The following is an 18,066-nucleotide window of genomic DNA, read 5'->3' on the forward strand; positions in this document are numbered from 1 at the left end:
TACTGCATTTACTAATAAGTAGTTGAGTTTGATCCCAGTCTGCATAGGTTAGCTCCAGCCCCTCAGCTCCAGGGAAAACAGAGAACCAGGCAATGGGACTGTGTAAAATTTGTACTCTCAACTGGAGAAAAAGAGCAGGAAGGGAGGTTTAGGCAGAAGAAACCAATTGTGTGAGACAGCTCCTGCTTTCCTCACTCACTGAGTCAACATACAAATAATTATGATTTTTTTTTCCTTCCAAATAGGTATTTTTTGCATCGGTGAGATCTGGAGGAAGCAGCCAAGTGTTTTTCATGACCCTCAACAGAAACTCCATGATGAACTGGTAACAGAGGAGCACTTGGCACTCACCGCCATGGCATTATTTCTAATTTAAAGGACATTAAACACATGGACTAACACTGTAGAGGCAGGTGTGGAGGGCGCCGAGGAACCCCCTGCCCACACTCCCCCGGCACCGCCAGCCCCGGGGCAGGGACTGCGGCCAGGGATGGACTTCACGCTTGGACCCCCCGAGGTCTCCTGATTACGCTGTGTTATAGTGGGTTATGAGTTTTCCTTTATTTTGTTCTATTTTATTTTTTAGTTTTACTTATTCTTTGTCCCCTACTTTGTAAGAACGGGGAGAGAAAACAGTGTCAAAAAGTCTGTTTTTAATTCTGTCTGCCTGCTAGCATCAAATATATAGTATGTTGTAAAGTTACCAATTAAATCTGGTGAGAGACAGCACAATAAATGTACCTTTTATCTTTGTGATGAAGGCCATAACCATATAGCTGGGTAATTTTAGAAATCTTTTGCCTTCACCAACATTTACATGTTGCTTTTGGCAGCAACGGCTTAATGGATTTTTAAAGAAGAGAAGAAATAATAGGTTTTTTTCCCCTCTTTTGGGAAATGGATTTTAAATGGCTAAACTACTAGCCTTAGACTAATAAAAATCAGCTACCATTTTTGTCAAGTCTGTCAATCCATATTTCTATATGGATCTTCACATAATGGTGTGTCTTGATAGGGGCAGAGGTGCCATTTCTTGTTGCTCCAGAGGTGCCCTCCCGCCCCAGGGCTTGGCCGTGGGCACCGGGACAGGAGATCAGAGGCGGAGTGGTCAGAGGAGCCCCGTGCTGGGATTTGTGGCCCAGACGGCTCCAGGGATGCCGCAGGCGCCGGCCCCGATGTCGAAGCCGGTACAAGCTGTGGGCGCTCTTTCCCCCCGAGCCCAGAGCTGGGGGCTGGCGTGCGGGAGCAGCCGGCACAGGGGTGGGGATCACCAAACATGCTGCCTGTCCCCCACATTGCTGGATTGGGCTTGTAAAGAGCTTAAAAAAATATATATGTGTGTGGTTTCTTCGGCCAAGGGTCTGAATCTACTCGTTTTCCACCCCCTCCACTCCCTAGGAATTACCCAACATACAGTGAAAGACAACATCTGTGCCGAACCGTGTGTGTGTGTTTAGTTCAGGTTGAATCGTGTCCTTATAAACTCTGCTCAGTTGATTTCCGTTTTCGGTGCGTATCTGGGGTTTTCTTTCTCAGTAGCTGCAAGCATGGCTGCCTGTGGTGTTGGGGTGTCGCATAACAAGGTCTGTGTTGCTGGTTTTAACCTACCTCGTTTTGGTTGGGGTTTGTTTTTTGGTTTGGTTTTGTTTCTTCTTTTTTTTCCGTTCCGCTGTCGATCACAGCGCTGTTACCTCCAGCGACATATAGAGAGCTTAACTGGCAATCTTGGTGTACTCAGTAACGATGGCTTTATTAAAAAATTATTAAATCAACAGGACTTCGTCAAACTTGAATCTTTATCAAGGGTAAGAGGAAATGCAGGGTGGTGGGGATGGGATGGGATGGGATGGGCCACCCTCACTTGAAGCATCCCGTGGGAAGGGTGTCACAGTTCGGTACCGCGGGGATTGCTGGTGGTGGTGGGACTTCCAGCAGGATGTGGAGTCCAGGGGAGCACAGGTGAGATGTGCTTTGTGGGTGCCTTCTTCAGGCACCCTCCTGCTGGGCCAGTGCAGTCTGTAGAGTGAAGGGATGGCCATAGGACCACAATACTTGTATTCAAACCCATACAAGCCCCATCATGGACACTGATTGCCACCAGCTCTTTATATTTTCATTGTGGTTAAAATATAAAACAGACAGCCCAGAGCTTTTATTGTGTTGCAAACTGATAACTAGCTTTGGGGTTTTTTTTGGTCTCCCTTCAAGTGACAAATACTCAACCTTGGATGATTATTTTTTTATTGTGGGATCTTGGGTACAGTGATGAAATAGAGGGAAGTCGTTGTGTCTAAACATAAGGTAGTTTGTGAATGTATTTTTTAAAATATTAGAATAATTTGAAACACAAAATCATGAGAAACCAATATTACCACAGTCTTGTCTATGGCATGTATGTATGGAGATACCACAGAGTAAACATTTCTCTGGTGCCAACAACAATAAAACACAAAAAACTTCATGATTAAACCATGCCTTTTATGTTTGGGTAAATAAAACCTGGGGTGTTGGAGGACACGGAGGTAAATGGGATTTTCAGGGTTCTATCATTATGTCCTTTGCCTGGAGGTTCTCAGGAGAGCAGCATTCTGGAGCAGGATGAGTGCAGGGAGATGAGGCATGTCCCCTGTACTGTTCCCCAGTGCTCAACAGTGGTCAAGTGATGTCTTGGCAGACCATTACCACCTGAAAACTTCTCTTCTACGAAATCAACTCATGATTAATACAAAGACCTGCTTTCTCCTTCAAATATTCCTAGCTTTGATTTGCTTCTTTTGCTGTAGTTGATCAATGCTCTCCAAAAGTACTTAATAATAGTGTTTAAAGAAATAAAACTTGGGGCTCCTTTTGAAACCCTGTGTCTGAGAGTTTTTACCTAGGAAAGGAAGTTTATTTGTTCAGCAGAGCAGAACTGCAGGAAATAAAAGCAGTAATGTCTGTGCATGCAGGAGTCACTTGAGCCTGTTGCAGATTGAGTTATTTACAGAGTTGCTGTGAAATGCTGCACGAACTTCAGGGACAAGTTCTGGTAAATGGAAGAAAAGCCTTAAGAGGCCCTTGGTTACCCCCAGCAGCCTGAGGAGGTGCTGGGTACCATTCCCAGGTGAAGGATGCTCAGAGGTAAGGCTGTTGCAGCTCCTCCTGTGAACTGAATGTTTTAAACCTGTTTGTTACCAAACGGTATTTTTCTTGTTGAAAGAGGGTTTGGAGGTTGATATTAAGTGACATTTTTGTGACAGAAAGGGGATGCTCAAGGTGACCCTGACCCTGGCTCTGGCCCCAGACCTGGGCTAGTTGCTGGATGGAAGTGATTGAAATAATTGTTCTGCAATTCCTTGTCTCAACCTGAGCCCATGCCATTCCTGCTCAGGCAACCATTTGATGCCACATAATTGGGGCCAGTGTGAGCATTGTGTAGGCCAGCAGTGACTGAATTTGCCTGTTCCTGAAAGTGTGGGGTGGACCTCCTTTCCATACCCTGCCTGTGCCCAGGATGAGCCATCCACCAGGGCACAGCTCCTCTGAGGAGATCCAGCAGAGATGCTCTCAGCAGTAAGGATGTGGTTCCAGGTATTGGATGCCTGTCACAGCCACCAGTGCCCTGTGGCATCTGTGTCCTGCCCTGTGTTCCCTGCAGAGCTGCCACTTCCCACTTCCCATCTGGGGTGTCGTGACCTGCTGCAGAAAAGCTTTGCTGGGTTTTCTTTCCAGTTTGTTTTGGGAGATGGTGGGAAAGGGCTCCTTAACCTCCCCTGTTACAATGCAACCTGGTTTTTGCTGGGAGGTTGCAAGGCCACCACTCTGGTATCTTTACAGCAGTGCTGTAAATGCACCAAATTCTCTTTCCTAATTGTGTTTTATCAGCCTGAAGCCACCATCCTGTGGGTGGCCTCAGCACCAGTGCCTGCCCTGGCTGCTGTGCTTTAAGAGAGAAAAAATGAACGTGTATCATCTTCTTTCTGTGCCAGCTGATGTGCCATATCAGTCTGCTCTTACCTGGAGAGCCAGAGGTTTATGGACTTGATCTTGCTTTTTTTCTTTCTGTTTTTGTTTCAGCTTATGGCATATTTGTCCTTTTTAACATCAAAGCTGCCTCTGAATGACCCAGAGGCAGTAAAATGGGTGTGCAAATTACCCAGGCCACAGAGAAAGGCCTCACTGTCCTGGAACCTTAAAATTCCTTCCACTGAGGTGACAAGCATGTTCAGTTGTTCAAAAGCAAAGCCCAACCATAAACTTTAGCCCATTGCTTTTATCACAGAACATGAGATTATCAACAACAGGAATTCTACACACAACAGAATAGACAATAAGCATGGCAATTCCACCTAACTAACATTATACACAGTTCTTACACTTTATTGTTTAAGTAAAGCATTAGTAATAATGCAGGCACTGTTGTCACTTAAGCCCTTCGGTACCATGCTCACCAGCTGTGGGATGGCTCAGTGTTGCTCTGAGCTGTGCTATGCCACTCTGCACCCTCAGGACTGTGGTCACAACCAGCTATCAGATATGCAAGAGGTTTGCTGGGCTGCTCATTCATCTGGTGGAGCCTGGCCCGGTGCCCTATCCTGTAGGAATGTCAGTTCTGTTTTTCAAGCTATCAGTCAGCCTCTTTGGGAAGTGACTGCTGTGGGAGGCAGATTTACACAGAGCCCTTTTCCACTTGTGAGCCTCTGGACCAGCCTCGAGCTAATCCTCGAGCTAATTGGTACATCCACATCCAGCCCCCAGTTCAGACAAACACCAAGGCTGGAGTCTGAGTGCCACTGAGAGCTAAATACGAGCTTGAATTGCCCAGGGCCAGGCTGTGGCAGAGTGTGCCATAGACCAGCTGGCACCAGCCAGGGACTCAAGGGGAGAGGTAGCACCATCTCGCAGCATCCAGCCTAGCAGGGAGTGTAAGAGGGGCCAGGGGGATGAGAGAACCCCGGGATAACTTCATGACTTTTGCCAGCAGACCTGGTTAAGGGATATCTGTGGCTGTGGGGCTTCCAGCCTTTGGCATCCAGAGTTTCCATGGAAGTCACCAGGCCTCTCCTGGGGAGGTGACCAATGCTTACCCACCCCACCCCACTGCTGCTACCCCAGCTGCTCCACACCCTCTGCCTGAGAAGTGGAATTACAGGAAGGTTCAGCTCTGGATGCAGCAGCAGGAAAGACGTGGAAAGGCCACCCTGGGCCACCCTGCTCTCTCAGTATGTCACTGGCCTTTCACCCCTCCAATAGGCTGGGAAGAGTAGGGGGGGAAGCATTACCCTCTCTTGGCCAGGCATCTGCGATGGGATGCAGATCCTGGAGGGGTACATGGGGATCCTGGAGGGAGACATCGGACCTGGCCAGGGATTGGGTCAGTGTTCTCATTTGTTTTCTGATTCAAGTTTGTTAAAAAGCCTGTTAATTGTCAAATCCTGCTGGCCCCATTGTGGAGGCATTTAACTGCAATGCAAAGAAATGGTGCTTGTAAATGCCTGGGTATCCACACTCAGCGAGCAAACACCATGGCCAAAGATCTCAGCTAGAAGGACAAATATTGGGGAAAACTAAAGCTCAGCCTCGGGTCCTTCCCCTCACAGCTACGCCAGCCCAGGAGGGGAATGCAGGAGGGAATGCAGGTGTTGTGGCTGGAATCAACACCTGCTTAATGCAATGAACTTTTCTCCTCCAGTTAAAGTTTTACTTTACTGCAGGAGCCCAGTGCAAAGATTAGTGGTCTTACACTCATCTTTGTTTTTTATCTCTTGCTGTTGCTCTGTAGAAAGTACATTTTGTGCCTGTGTGAAGCCTGGATGGCTGAGAGCATCATCCAATGAGTCGCTGTAACTTGGCTGCCGGACCCATCAGGGGCTGATCTGGGAAGTAATGGCTTAAATCAGCATTAATTACATTCCAGTCTGACTCAGACTTTGGCACATCCCTACCTGCGGATGCCACCGTCCACCCTAGCCCTGCAGCTCCTCTCGCTGACCACGTCAAGGACAGCAAAGTCTGAGCTGAAGCAAGACCAGCTCAGACCAGCTTGTGCAGATGTGCAAAGTTCATGAAAAGCGAGTGAGCCAAGCCAAAGATATTTGGCAGCATCAGTTGTATTTGCAGCATTGGCCATAGTTCACAGAATCAGTGGTGTTTGACAGTGCAGAGATCAGATGGTGATGCTGAAAGGCTCAGTGTTCACGTTGTGGGCTGTTTTTAATTAAAACCTCTGTTATTGTAATATTTTGAGTAATTTTGCTATAGTGTCTCTCCATATACCCGTACAGATGCTTCCTCTGACTACTCAGGATGCACGTACAGGTGTGTACTGGCACTACAGCTGGGTGCTCAGAGGGCTCTGTGCATACAGGTGTCTATGTATGGATACACAGAGAGGCCTTTATACATCTGTGTTTATATATGTTTGGCTGGTATGTGATATATACACATAAATATATTTTAAAGCAGGTGCTAAATGCTATCTAAATAAAACACTTAGTCATTTTCTATCTGCTTTGCTACATATGCTGGAGAGGTTTCTTCTCCCTAATTCAGAAGGAGGTTTGTGATGTGACATGAACACCCAGCACGGAAGCCGAGGAAGGTGTTGAGCATCTCAAAACAGGCTGTAGCGTGTTCCCAAGTCCCTGCCATGTCACATTCCCGAGGGACAGCCCCAAACCAGCCCTGCAGCTGAATCATTTGAATTTCCCAGGTCTACTCTATGCCTTTGTGGATCTCCTGTCATTTTGTGCATGTCCCCAGACACGGGGATTGGTGGTGCCTGCTCTGAGCTGAGCAGTGTCCAAATAACGCATGGAAGGCTTGGGTTTCTTATTAACTCCAGAGCTGATATAGTCCCATCTCTCGGAGCATCAGCCAGTTTTCCTGCCTCCATCCCAGCCTGGCTGTCCCTCCTTCCCTGCCCAAATCCTCACCTTGCTCGCTCCACAGCCCAGGACAGTGACCATTCCTGGGAGGACAGTGGAGGAGCTGCGGGATGGAAGAGAAAAGCAAAATGCACACGGAGAAGGTAACAATGTCTCACTGGTGTTTTTGCACTAGGATTTCTGCAGGAGCTCAGCATTGACCAATTCTGTGCCAAGACCAAAATCGAACAAAAAAATTTCCCTCCCTTAATTAATTGCTCTCTGATGTCTGCACACTGAGCACAGGGGCAAATGGGGCCAAGGAGTTATTTTTTATTTTTAAGAACTCTGTTGGCTCATTGGATAACTTTAATTGTGAGGGAAGGAAACAATGCTTGAAAGAGCACTGCTGAAAACCACCATTTTGGTGGGGGTTTTTCCCAGCTGTTGTGTTCCAGGGGTGGGGATGGGGCAGGGAATTTTACTGTTGTGCTGTTGTACTCCGCAGAGCTCTGGCTCCTGTGAGCTCCAGGGCCAGGATGGGCAGTGTAGCAGGAAAAGCTGGATTGCTTGTTGTGGGACAATGCCGCTCTGCCCCAGGGGCCTTGTTTTTGTGCATCCCCAGGGGTTTTCCTTCTCCTTTGGAGCCAGCCAAACCACCTGTGCTGCTGCAGCAGCAGTCCTGGATGCCACTGTCACAGCCAACTGGGCATTAGGGTACCTTGGAACAGGGAATGGGTGCAGTCCCCACAGGTTTGGGCAGGGTTAGGACAGAAGAGTGAGGCTGTTCTCTGCTTCTTTCTCCCAGCACCTCACGGGAACGTTGGTTCTCTCCGTCTTCACTGCAGTGTTGGGCTTCTTCCAGTATGGCTACAGCCTGGGTGTCATTAATGCCCCCCAGAAGGTAAGTCAATCCCCCCAAGCCATTCACAGACAAGGGACAAGGACTTCAGGGCAGGCAGGTCCTGTCTATCCATTGCAGAGGCCCCCAGGAGAACCCTGCACCTTCCTGAGGCACTTTCTCTCACAGCACAAAGGCAGCAGCAGGGTGAGAACACGGCCAGGACCCCCCGCTGCCACTTCCCCAGGGAAAGGAGCGGAACTCTGCAGTCATGGACCCAACCCCACTGCAACACAGTGCCTGTGCCCAGGCTGAGAGATGGCACCTCTGCCGGTGCTGAACCCAGACACAACGCTCACCCCTGCCCAGGGAGGGGGGATGCTCTATGCCTTCCTTGCAGCTCCTTCCCACTGGGCTCTGGGTGTTGGGGAGCTGGGGGGGACCCCAAGATTTCACCTCTGCAGACCCTGCAATGAAAATATTTTCCTGCAGCAGAAAAAAAACAAACCAGAGGGCTGGGGTGGTTATAGATCTAAACTGACAGCGTTTTCCCTCTTTGCCTGTCACAGGTGATAGAAGCGCACTATGGGCGCGTGCTGGGTGTCATCCCCCTGGATGGACACACCACCAACACCTCTGGGGAGGATGGCACAGACCTCCAGGCTGGCACTGAGGGCACACTCACACCCTTGGCTGACACCAGTGAGGACCTGGCCAGCTCCCCACACATCATCACCATGTACTGGTCCCTCTCTGTCTCCGTGTTTGCCATCGGTGGCATGGTCTCCTCCTTCACTGTGGGCTGGATCGGGGACCGGCTTGGCAGGTGGGAACTCCATGTCTGCTGTGACTCTGTGCCACAGCCTGAAACTTTCTCTTTGATTTTTCCCATTTCCTCTCTGTAGAAATACAATTTCTGTTATTTCCCCAATTTAGGAATAAAAAATGCCTCCAACTTCCAAAATACTCTTCCAACTATCACAGAGGTCAGGCTTATTAAAACCCTCAATTATAAATCAGGTGTTTTATTGCAACTTTAGCACTTCAGACAGCAGCTGATGAGCAGTCTTGATTAATTTCTGAATTCCCCCTTTTCTTTACACGGCAAATGGGAGAGGAGGGCATCTGAACAGTGTTTGCACAGGATGTAAAATATAATTTATGACATAATTTTAACTACTCTGATTGCACCTGCGCCCTATATTTTGCAGTGCCTGCAATCATTATTTTTCTCTCTGTACTGCTGATTATGTCACTTAATAGCTCCACTTGCATGTCACAAGGGCTGCTCTGGCCTAGTGAGGTGCCAGAAGGAGCTGTGGTGCTGCTGCCTTGCAGGGTGAAAGCCATGCTGGTGGTGAACATCCTCTCCATTGCTGGGAACCTCCTCATGGGGCTGGCAAAATTTGGGCCATCTCACATCCTTGTCATCGCTGGGAGAGCAGTCACGGGTTTGTACTGCGGTGAGTCCAGGCTGGGTCAAGCAGGGTGCTGGGTGCTCACTCCAGGGCTGCAGTTCAGAATTTCTTATATTTTTAAATCTTTTATTAGTTCAGAAGGAGTTTCAAAGGTGGGAGTTTCCTACTTCTTCCTCTGCCTGTCCTTCTTGATCTAGGGTCTTTCCCAGAAGTATTTGGGTTGGCTCTATCATGAAATTAATTTATTTTCCATATGCTAGAATGGAACAAGTCCCTCTGTATCTCAAGGCTGGACCTTGCTGGTGGCTGCTGTAACAGCACATCATTAGCCAGGCTGGTTAACAGGTTCCCCAGACAGCAGTGCTGTCTGGCAGAGAGCACAGGAACACTGCACATGGAGAGGATAAGACAGTCAGCAAATAATATGGAATTACATTAGAGTTAGCTCAGAAATAACAGCTCGTTATCACTCTCACTGGTCTGAAAACACAATGCTCCACTCTGAGGTTTCAAGACAAGTTTTAAGAAAGCTCTTGGCCCTGTGATAACTCCTCCCAGTGGACGATCTCTGCTCTGCGTTCAAGTATAAAGGCTTTCCAGCTTGGGGCTCTGAATCCCCAGATATCCCAGGACCTTTCCAAGGTGCAGGTGGTTCTCATCCAGGCATGAGGGGTTTGGTGGGGTGTGGCATGCAGCACACAGGCTCCATCATCCTTTCCCATTTGGGAAGTGGTTTCTGCTGGTTCCTGAGCTGTGGTGTAGAGGAGCTGACATCCCTGTGTGCTCCATGCAGGGCTCTCCTCCGGACTCGTGCCCATGTATGTCAGTGAGGTCTCTCCCACGGCCCTTCGAGGAGCGCTGGGCACACTGCACCAGCTCGCCATCGTCACAGGGATCCTCATCAGCCAGGTAAGAAGGAAAGCACACACATCTAGAGGGTGGTTCAGAGATTAGGGAGACCCCAATGATACACTGTGGAGTCACTCACCATTCCACCCCAACACAGAAGGAGTGTGCAAAGCAATCTGCTCTAATGGGCTTAAATTCTTGCCTTGAGTCAGAGGTGTCTTAACAAAGATGACTTTTCAGGAAATAAATGCTGCAAAAAAAAATCCTCTTCTCCCTGAAGAAATGTTTTCAGCATCTCATCAGTGTCAGGCCGGATCCTGACCATGAGACCTCTGACAATCAGATTCTCCAAAATGGCTTCATGAGAGAAGCAGGGAGTTCAAAGTCCCAGTCAGTTTTTCCCAGCCATGGCAGGAATTCAAGCTATGCAACAGGTGGGCACATAAATGTACTGAGAACAAGCACATCCAGAAAAAGAACTGATATTTCCTTCTAGGTTTTTTTCCAACTTGTCACTTCAAAACACCATAGTGGTCATTTGCTTTCTTTTCTTCGGGTGCAGAATAATCCGTTCAAACCTGCCTTGACTATTCCAGGTCCTTGGACTAGACTTTCTCCTGGGCAATGATGAGATGTGGCCCCTACTCCTTGGTCTGTCTGGCGTGGCTGCTCTCCTGCAGTTCTTCCTGCTCTTGCTGTGCCCCGAGAGCCCCCGATACCTTTACATCAAACTGGGGAAGGTGGAGGAAGCTAAAAAAAGTAAGCCACATTCTGGGCTGTCTAGAGTTGGTTTTATACTGTACGTAGTATTAAACACAGAAAAGAGCCTGGCTGAGGACTCACATTCCATGCTCTGAGCTGCTGAGGAACAAATTAGATCTGGACCAAAAACTATAGAGATGTTTGCATGGGTCTAAGCAGCACTGCTGAGAGATAAGGCTTGAGCGTGCTGTCTCAGGGCTGTTGCAGAACTGATGTGCTGCTGCCCCTGGCCAAGCAGACACATCTTAGATCCTTGATGTGCCACAGGGATCCTTAGAGCAAGAGTGTGTGACTGTCCATGTGGTTGGCCTATCCTGAGTTTTAGCTAGAAAGAGTCTTCTCCATAACTCTGTGCCTTATCTGAAGATAAAATGTCAATCTTTTTTTTTTCCATAAGATTTGAAAAGGCTCAGAGGAAACTGTGACCCAATGAAAGAGATTGCAGAGATGGAGAAGGAAAAGCAAGAGGCTGCTAGTGAAAAGAAAGTCTCCATAAGACAGCTTTTCACCTCTTCCAAGTACAAGCAGGCTGTCATCGTGGCACTGATGGTGCAAATATCCCAGCAGTTCTCAGGAATCAACGCAGTGAGTCTCCCTGAAATGCTTGTCTAAAGAAATCCATGCTGAGCACAAAAAGGCAGCTGTGGCTCCATCCGAGCTGTGCAGGAGTGAAAGGTGGCCTTCCTGTGGCTGCAATGGGCTCCTGGGCCACCACCATTGGTACTGATGGTGGATCTCAGTGCCAAGGTGGCTGTGGGAGGGCAGAAGGGGAGAAGAGTGTGAGAGAGTTCAGCATAAAACCAGCTGGCACAGTGGGCCCACGCTGAGCTCTCCCATGACCCTCTGCCTACCCAAGTTCAACAGCAGTTTGCTGTCTTTAATGACTATATACTCACTCCAGGAACTGCAGAATCATTTTCTAGCTTTTTGTAGCTAAATAGTTTTTGTGTCACCTCTTGGGCACATCAGAAATCACCATCTGACACCCAGAATCTGATAAAAATCATATTTTTGAAAGTCTGGTGAAACCTGAGGCCTCTGTTCCAACAGCTTTCAAAACTCTGGGAGCGTTCCTGCATCCCAAGGTGGAGTGCTATGCAGGAGTGCCCAGCCTGGTGGGGCTGAACTGGGATAAAGATGTCACAGAGCCCAGCTAGGGGTCAGACACCCATTTACCTACTGCCCTCAACTTTCACCAGAAAAGAATCACCTTATTTTTGGAGGGAGGGAAGAAATGGGAGTCATTCCAACTCGGGGAGAATATTTTAAAATTCATGTAAAACTCAGTCATATTAAGATATTTGCCTTCCGTGCTTGGTGCTGGTGATCTGGATTTCAAGATTAAACATGGACTACACAGAAAAAAACAGTTTTAATGTGCAAATGCAATAGCTCAGGAGGGGAACTTCAACAGAATTTTTAACTCCCTCAGGCTCCTTTGAAATTTTCAGCTTTAATTATTATAACAAGCCATTAAAAGTTGAAAAACTATTCGTAATTAAATTACTTCACATCTCAGCAAAGCAAGTGCAACTCTTTCCTCAAGAGAACAAAAAGTTTCACCAGCCCCGTTGCCTAATCCTTCATTCTGATGTGTTTTGATAGATCTTTTACTATTCTACAAACATTTTTGAGAGAGCCGGAGTTGACCAACCAGTTTACGCAACCATCGGTGTTGGAGTGGTGAACACAGTCTTCACTGTTATCTCTGTAAGTAAATACTTCTGTCACCCAGACTACAAAGACACGTAAGCTACAATGTGGTTTTGAAACATGATTTTGTCCTGGAGCTGGGACTGGGATTTGCAGTTTTTCAGGGCTGACCTTGAATACCTTACAGGGAAAAATCATTCCCTGGGCAAATTTCATTTGAAAATTCAAGCCTTGACACAGAGCCTGTTGCTATCAGTCAGCACTGCTAAATGCCTCATGGGAGGAAACTGCATTCAGAGAAGCTCTGGTAACTCAGCATTTCCCCCAGAAATGAAAGTTGCCTTTGAGACTGCAATTCTACAGGGCCTATTTCCTCCAGGGTGCAGGCAGGGGCTGGGGACTGTGATGGGGAAGCAACAGCTCACAGTCTTCTTCACCTGTTATCTTTCAAACTGTTTTGTGTATGTACATAGCACCTGCACAAGGGATATCCAAAGGCTATTCCACAGTAATAAAAGTAATCCAGCACCTATCCTCATCCTATCTATGCAGTGCTCTGCAGCAATAAAAGGATGGTTCTGTTTTCACAGACTTTCCTTTTGTTTTTCTCTCTCCTGAGAGGATTAACACAATTCCTATCAGCAGGCAATTAGTTTTTTAATGTGGCCATTAATATAAGATCAGGAAATGTCAAGCTCATTTCCCTCACATCTCTTGAGAGAGATTTAAGGAGTAAATGACTTTTATCCCCAACAATACAGGACTGGCTGCAAGGTAGAAATACACAACTCCAAGAGATTTAGAACAAGGGGGAATGGTTTTAAAGTGACAGCAGGCAAGTTTAGTTTAGATATTAGGAAGAAATAGACTGTGAGGGTGGTGAGAAACTGGTACAGGTTGCCCAGAGAAACTGTGGATGCCCCATCCCAGAAGGATTCAAGGCCAGGCTGGACAGGACTTAGACAAATCTGGTCTAGTGGAAGGTGTCCCTGCCCATGGCACAGGAGTTGGAATGAGATGATCTTTAAGGTTCTTTCCAAACTAAACCATTCTTACTCCAGCATGTATGAGATAGGAGGTTTTGGGGTGAACCTACTTTAGAGGAAATCCACCACAGGCCCCATAGTGAGGAGAAAATGTGATCTTTATTGTGAAATAAGGCTCAGAGGTGTGCAGCTGGAAGAAGTCTTTCTCCAGCATCAAGGGTCTCCTGCAGTTCAATCCCCACTCTGAGGCTCTGGGAGTTGCAGCCTGGGGCATTTGCTCTTTGCTTCTTCTGGCCATGAGAACTTAAAAATTACCTGCCTTTGTCAATAAATGACAGACCCTGATCAAAAGGGAGAAGTGCTGACAGACAGGTGGACCTTGGCAGGGGGAGAAGGGAACACAGAGGCTCATCCTCTACAACTTCAGGAGTCAGCAAGATGAACACTTCCAGCAAAAGAGACAGTCTCTTGGAAGCATAAATCACAGCTGTAATGGCAGGAAAGGTTGAGCTGCTGGCCAGAGGTGTCCTTCAGAGCAGAGGGGAAGGAGAAGGCAGCCTCAGAGGATCATGCACAGACAGGCCAGGCCAGCTGCACTGTCCTCTGGAGGTACCTACACCTCCCCGCTGGGTGGGGTGTCTGGTACAGACTTAGATATCTGTCAAAAGCTGAGTAAGATGACTGGAGTCCACCAAGAGGAGTTGAGAAGGAGAAAACTAAGACTTGTGGATACCAGAGAAGCAAAAGGAGTCTGAGAGAAAGTGGAGGAAAAATTCTGACTCTTGCTGCCACACAACTGTCCCTGCCCTGAACAGGCAAGGTGCAATGGCCCATATTGTGACCTGAATCATACTACATTTTGAAGGCTGATTTCAAACTAATGCAGAGCTACTAAGTTTTTAATTTTTGGGAAAAACAAAAAAAGAGAGGAAAAGTCCACAGTCAGCAATACATATGTAGGAGCAGTGGGAAGTCCTGAGAGCTGGGAAACTCATGAGCTCTCAGTGTATGTGGCTTTGCCTTGCCCTTGGCAAGGTGACTGCTCAGTCTGGCTCCCCCAGAGCCACTGGCAGAGTTTCTGACACTTGGAAAACAGCATATAAATCCCTACCATGAGAGTTAAAGGAGCAGGAGGGCAATGTGGCAGTGGTAACAACCTGATTATTGCTGATGGACCTGATCCTCAAAGCAGCAGTGCTGGAGACTGAGCTCCTGCATGTGTTTCTACAGGTCCTTCTGGTGGAGAAGGCAGGCAGGCGGTCCCTGTTCCTGGCTGGTTTGATGGGCATGTTAGTGAGTGCTGTGGCCATGACAGTTGGACTTGTGCTCCTGGTAAGGATTTCTCTCCATTTTTTCTCCCTTGTTTGCAAACAAGAGAAGACACCATCAAAGTCAGTCCAAACCATGGGTGCAAGCCCCTGTCAAGATAAAAAAACAAATAAGGGGTGACCTCCTTTACTGAACACCATTCTCTGTTGTCCTGGCCATGCTGGAGACAAGGAGAGGGCTCAAAGGGACAGCTGAACTGATGGCTGTGAACTCCTGCAAGCAGCAACACTGGCATCACATGCCCAGCCATTACCTGGCACAAGAGTTAAGAGTCTTAATTATTCATGTCCAGTCCCCACTTGTCTGAAAGGAAAGAAATTTCTGAAAAAGAAGCTTAATTGAAGTAATTAGTGATAATTAATAAGAATTGTGTTGGGACTATAACACCAACCTCTTTGCAGAGCCAGTTTCCCTGGATGAGCTATGTCAGTATGGTCGCAATCTTTCTCTTCGTCATCTTCTTTGAAGTCGGGCCTGGGCCCATCCCCTGGTTTATCGTGGCTGAACTGTTCAGCCAAGGCCCACGTCCCGCCGCCATCGCCGTCGCCGGCTTCTGCAACTGGGCCTGCAACTTCATCGTGGGAATGTGTTTCCAGTACATAGCGGTAAGAAATCCCTCAAACCATACAAACAGATGACTGGCAAGACCCACTGCTGGCTGCCTGGGGTAGTAATGGGAAGCCATCCCTGCAGTGCTGATGGTGGTGTCCTCTGTTCCCACTTCCCCCACTACAGGATCTGTGTGGGCCGTACGTGTTTGCCATCTTCGCAGCCCTGCTCCTGCTCTTCTTTCTGTTTGCATACTTCAAAGTACCGGAGACAAAGGGCAAGTCCTTTGAGGAGATCGCAGCTGTGTTCCGCCGTAAGAAGCTCGCAGCCAAAACCATGACTGAGCTGCAAGACCTGCGAGCCAGCGAGGAGGCATAGCCATCCCATGCACCCAGAAGGGAGGGACTGGGCATGGACCTCTTTCAGGTGCCATGGGAAGAACGTTGGGTAAAAGTCTCATTTCACAAAAACCTCACAGCTGGCAGACCAGAAGGACTGATCCATTGGATTCCTTCTGGCTGTTATGGTTCACACCTCCCACATGCTAACCTGGCATTCCAGTTTGAGACGCTTGGTACAACTGTACTGCAGGAAGAGTCAGGGAAAGGATGGGAAGAGTATGTTACCTGTGTGTATCCATGTCGTGCTGGAAGAACCTCACAGGACAATGATTTTACCACATGGCCAGGGAGGGACATCACTCAGCTGCAGTGAAGGAAAGAGGTGTCAGCTGATGCTGAAGCCTCATGATTTCACCTTTTTGTGCCATGCTTGCTGCTTCCTCCTCCTGAGTGACCTGGTGCCTTGAGAAGCCAACTGCTAGTGCAGTCGTGTCACCAGCACACAGCGCGGGTTGCCTGAGGTGCTAAGGAAAACAGGTAGAGCAAACTCCCCCTTACTCTTGCCTGTGCAGAGGAAGAAGGTGGATCCCACCTGAACTGGTTGGGATGCACTTCACTAGCTTTGCTGTGTGTGCATTATGGAAATGCTGTCTAATCTCATAAGGATTGCCAATCACAACATTTTTAGGAGAATCTTAGAAACTGTGGCTGGGCTGATGGGCATTTTTTTCCTTATGTTTCAGCCAGACTATTTAGCCCACTCTTTGCTCCTGGGAAGCCTCTCCTCCTTCCCTTCTCCCTGCTGCAGCACAAGGCACAGCACAACACTGACCATACAAAGGCCTTGGGCACTCCTGACCTGGGGGTGAGGAGATTCAAGTCCTGCTGCCATTCCTCCCTCCCATGGTGTGACCACTGCCAGGTCACCTCCTTCCTCATCCTCTGCGCCTGCCTTCCCTTCCTTTTGTACAGTGCTCAGACACACAGGCTCCAGCCTGAGTCAAGGGCTTGGGCTGCCCAAACTGTCACAATTAATGATGACCTACAGGGCAAATGGGTATTGGAGGGTTAACTGGAAGGTACAGTTAACTGATCTGACCCCTGCTTTGCACCACTTAGGATTTTGCTGGCTGGATGTGCTGCAGCCAAGAAGTGCAAGCAGGAGGTCATGCTGTTTCCATAGTCTTGTTTGTGTTCCTTTTGCTTCTTTATGAGACATTTTTATGTGACAGAATCAAACGCCACAGATTTTTCTTCCTTTTTGGGGGGAACATGATGGAACTACTGTAAAAGCCTGCTCTCTGTTTGCTTGACTTTTAAGATTTGCATGTTCTTTGTTGTGATACCAAGTTACTTTCTAGCAACTTTCTCAGGGTAGAAATCCATTATTTATTCAGAGATGAAACACCAGCATTCCTTGGTCGCTGTGAGCTCCCTGCAACTGCTGGTGAAGCAGTGGCCAAAGTTTAACAGAAGATCAAGCCTAATGAAAAGCACAGGAGAAAATGGGCCAAAGAGGATCATGCTGCTACTATGGGTTTGGTTTTAGGGAAAGTTCATGCTCCTTTCCATGTGCCTGAACATTTTTCCTTTGTAGACTTTACTGTCTTGGTATTAAGACCCCAAAGCAAATTCTGGTCCCTTCCAAGTGACTGGAAGTGCAGCCATGAGGTCCTCTGGGAGAAGTGTCTGGCCCCAGTGTGTGCACTGAAGCAGTAAGATTGCACCAAAGGCTTTCCCGGAGTGACTGCTGGGATTTAACTAGAGGAAAACTGGGTCAATGCTGTCATGTGCTACAGCAGTGGGGGATCCAGGTCTGACACAGGGCATGCAGGGATCTGGGAACCAGTGCCCAGGCTGGGGTGGAGAAGAGAGCAGCAGAGCTGGGGCACAGATCTGGGTCGGACCCTCTGTCTGTGTGCTGCAAACAGGGCCCCTCAGGTGAGACCAGCTGCCATGGCAGCCTCAGAAACTCTCCACAGTGTTTACTGCAGTTAGTTAAATATTACAATGGATTGGCTGAATGTAGAAAAAGGTGGGGGGAAAGGAGATGATTTCTTGCTTTCAGCAATGTTATCTGTCTGTGAGATAAAAGTGACAATGAACAACATCTACATCGTGTGTTGTCTTGAGCTGTAGATTTTTTCCCTCTGTATATCTCAGACATATGTCCTGACACATCCAGCATCAGACAGGACCTATTTTCCTGGCAGGACACATTTGCTCCATGGGCGGCAAATTCTGTGCAAGCCCTCAGCTAAACCCCTTTAAACAGATGGTCCAGAGATGAGACTGTGGGGTTGGAGGCAGCCCTGGAGCCAGTGGGAGCTGGGTCTGTGTCAGGATGAATCCTCACTGGATGTGGGCTGGTGTCTGGCCTCAGCTGTCCCAAATGCCCATCTCACCCCGCCGTGAAGCAGCTCTGCTTCGTGGCGCTGGTGCAGCTTAAAACTTGATGCTGGACCTTCTCTAACCTTGACTGGCAGGAGGAGT

The 18,066-nt window shown here is 48.1% G+C and overlaps 2 protein-coding genes across 5 annotated transcripts in view; both read left to right on the top strand.

Annotated features, from left to right (window-relative positions):
• Window positions 1–1,777, top strand: part of TNIK (TRAF2 and NCK interacting kinase) — a 153,640-nt gene extending 151,863 nt beyond the window's left edge. For all 4 annotated transcript variants that reach the window (XM_071566604.1, XM_071566606.1, XM_071566605.1 and 1 more), the window contains one exon: window positions 246–1,777. In XM_071566604.1, the coding sequence (XP_071422705.1) occupies window positions 246–329 (84 nt within the window). In that variant the 3' untranslated portion in view covers window positions 330–1,777. The remainder of the gene's footprint in view (window positions 1–245) is intronic.
• A 5,059-nt stretch (window positions 1,778–6,836) lies between these two features.
• SLC2A2 (solute carrier family 2 member 2) lies at window positions 6,837–17,683 on the top strand. The gene is made up of 11 exons (XM_071566291.1): window positions 6,837–7,009; window positions 7,654–7,749; window positions 8,256–8,512; window positions 9,025–9,149; window positions 9,898–10,013; window positions 10,550–10,712; window positions 11,113–11,300; window positions 12,321–12,425; window positions 14,585–14,686; window positions 15,085–15,288; window positions 15,419–17,683. Exons 1-11 carry the CDS (start codon window positions 6,977–6,979, stop codon window positions 15,608–15,610), a joined length of 1,581 nt encoding a protein of 526 aa, XP_071422392.1. The 5' UTR covers window positions 6,837–6,976; the 3' UTR covers window positions 15,611–17,683.
• The last annotated feature ends 383 nt before the right edge of the window (window positions 17,684–18,066 follow it).

The sequence above is a fragment of the Pithys albifrons genome, chromosome 11, assembly GCF_047495875.1.
Source record: "Pithys albifrons albifrons isolate INPA30051 chromosome 11, PitAlb_v1, whole genome shotgun sequence".
NCBI lineage: Eukaryota > Metazoa > Chordata > Aves > Passeriformes > Thamnophilidae > Pithys > Pithys albifrons.

Coding starts and splice junctions, on each gene's coding strand:
- SLC2A2 (XM_071566291.1), top strand. CDS start 6,977: ATGGAAGAGAAAAGCAAAATGCACACGGAGAAG. Junction 14,687..15,084: donor CAGTTGGACTTGTGCTCCTG/GTAAGGATTTCT, acceptor ACCTCTTTGCAG/AGCCAGTTTCCCTGGATGAG. Junction 15,289..15,418: donor TGTGTTTCCAGTACATAGCG/GTAAGAAATCCC, acceptor CCCCCACTACAG/GATCTGTGTGGGCCGTACGT.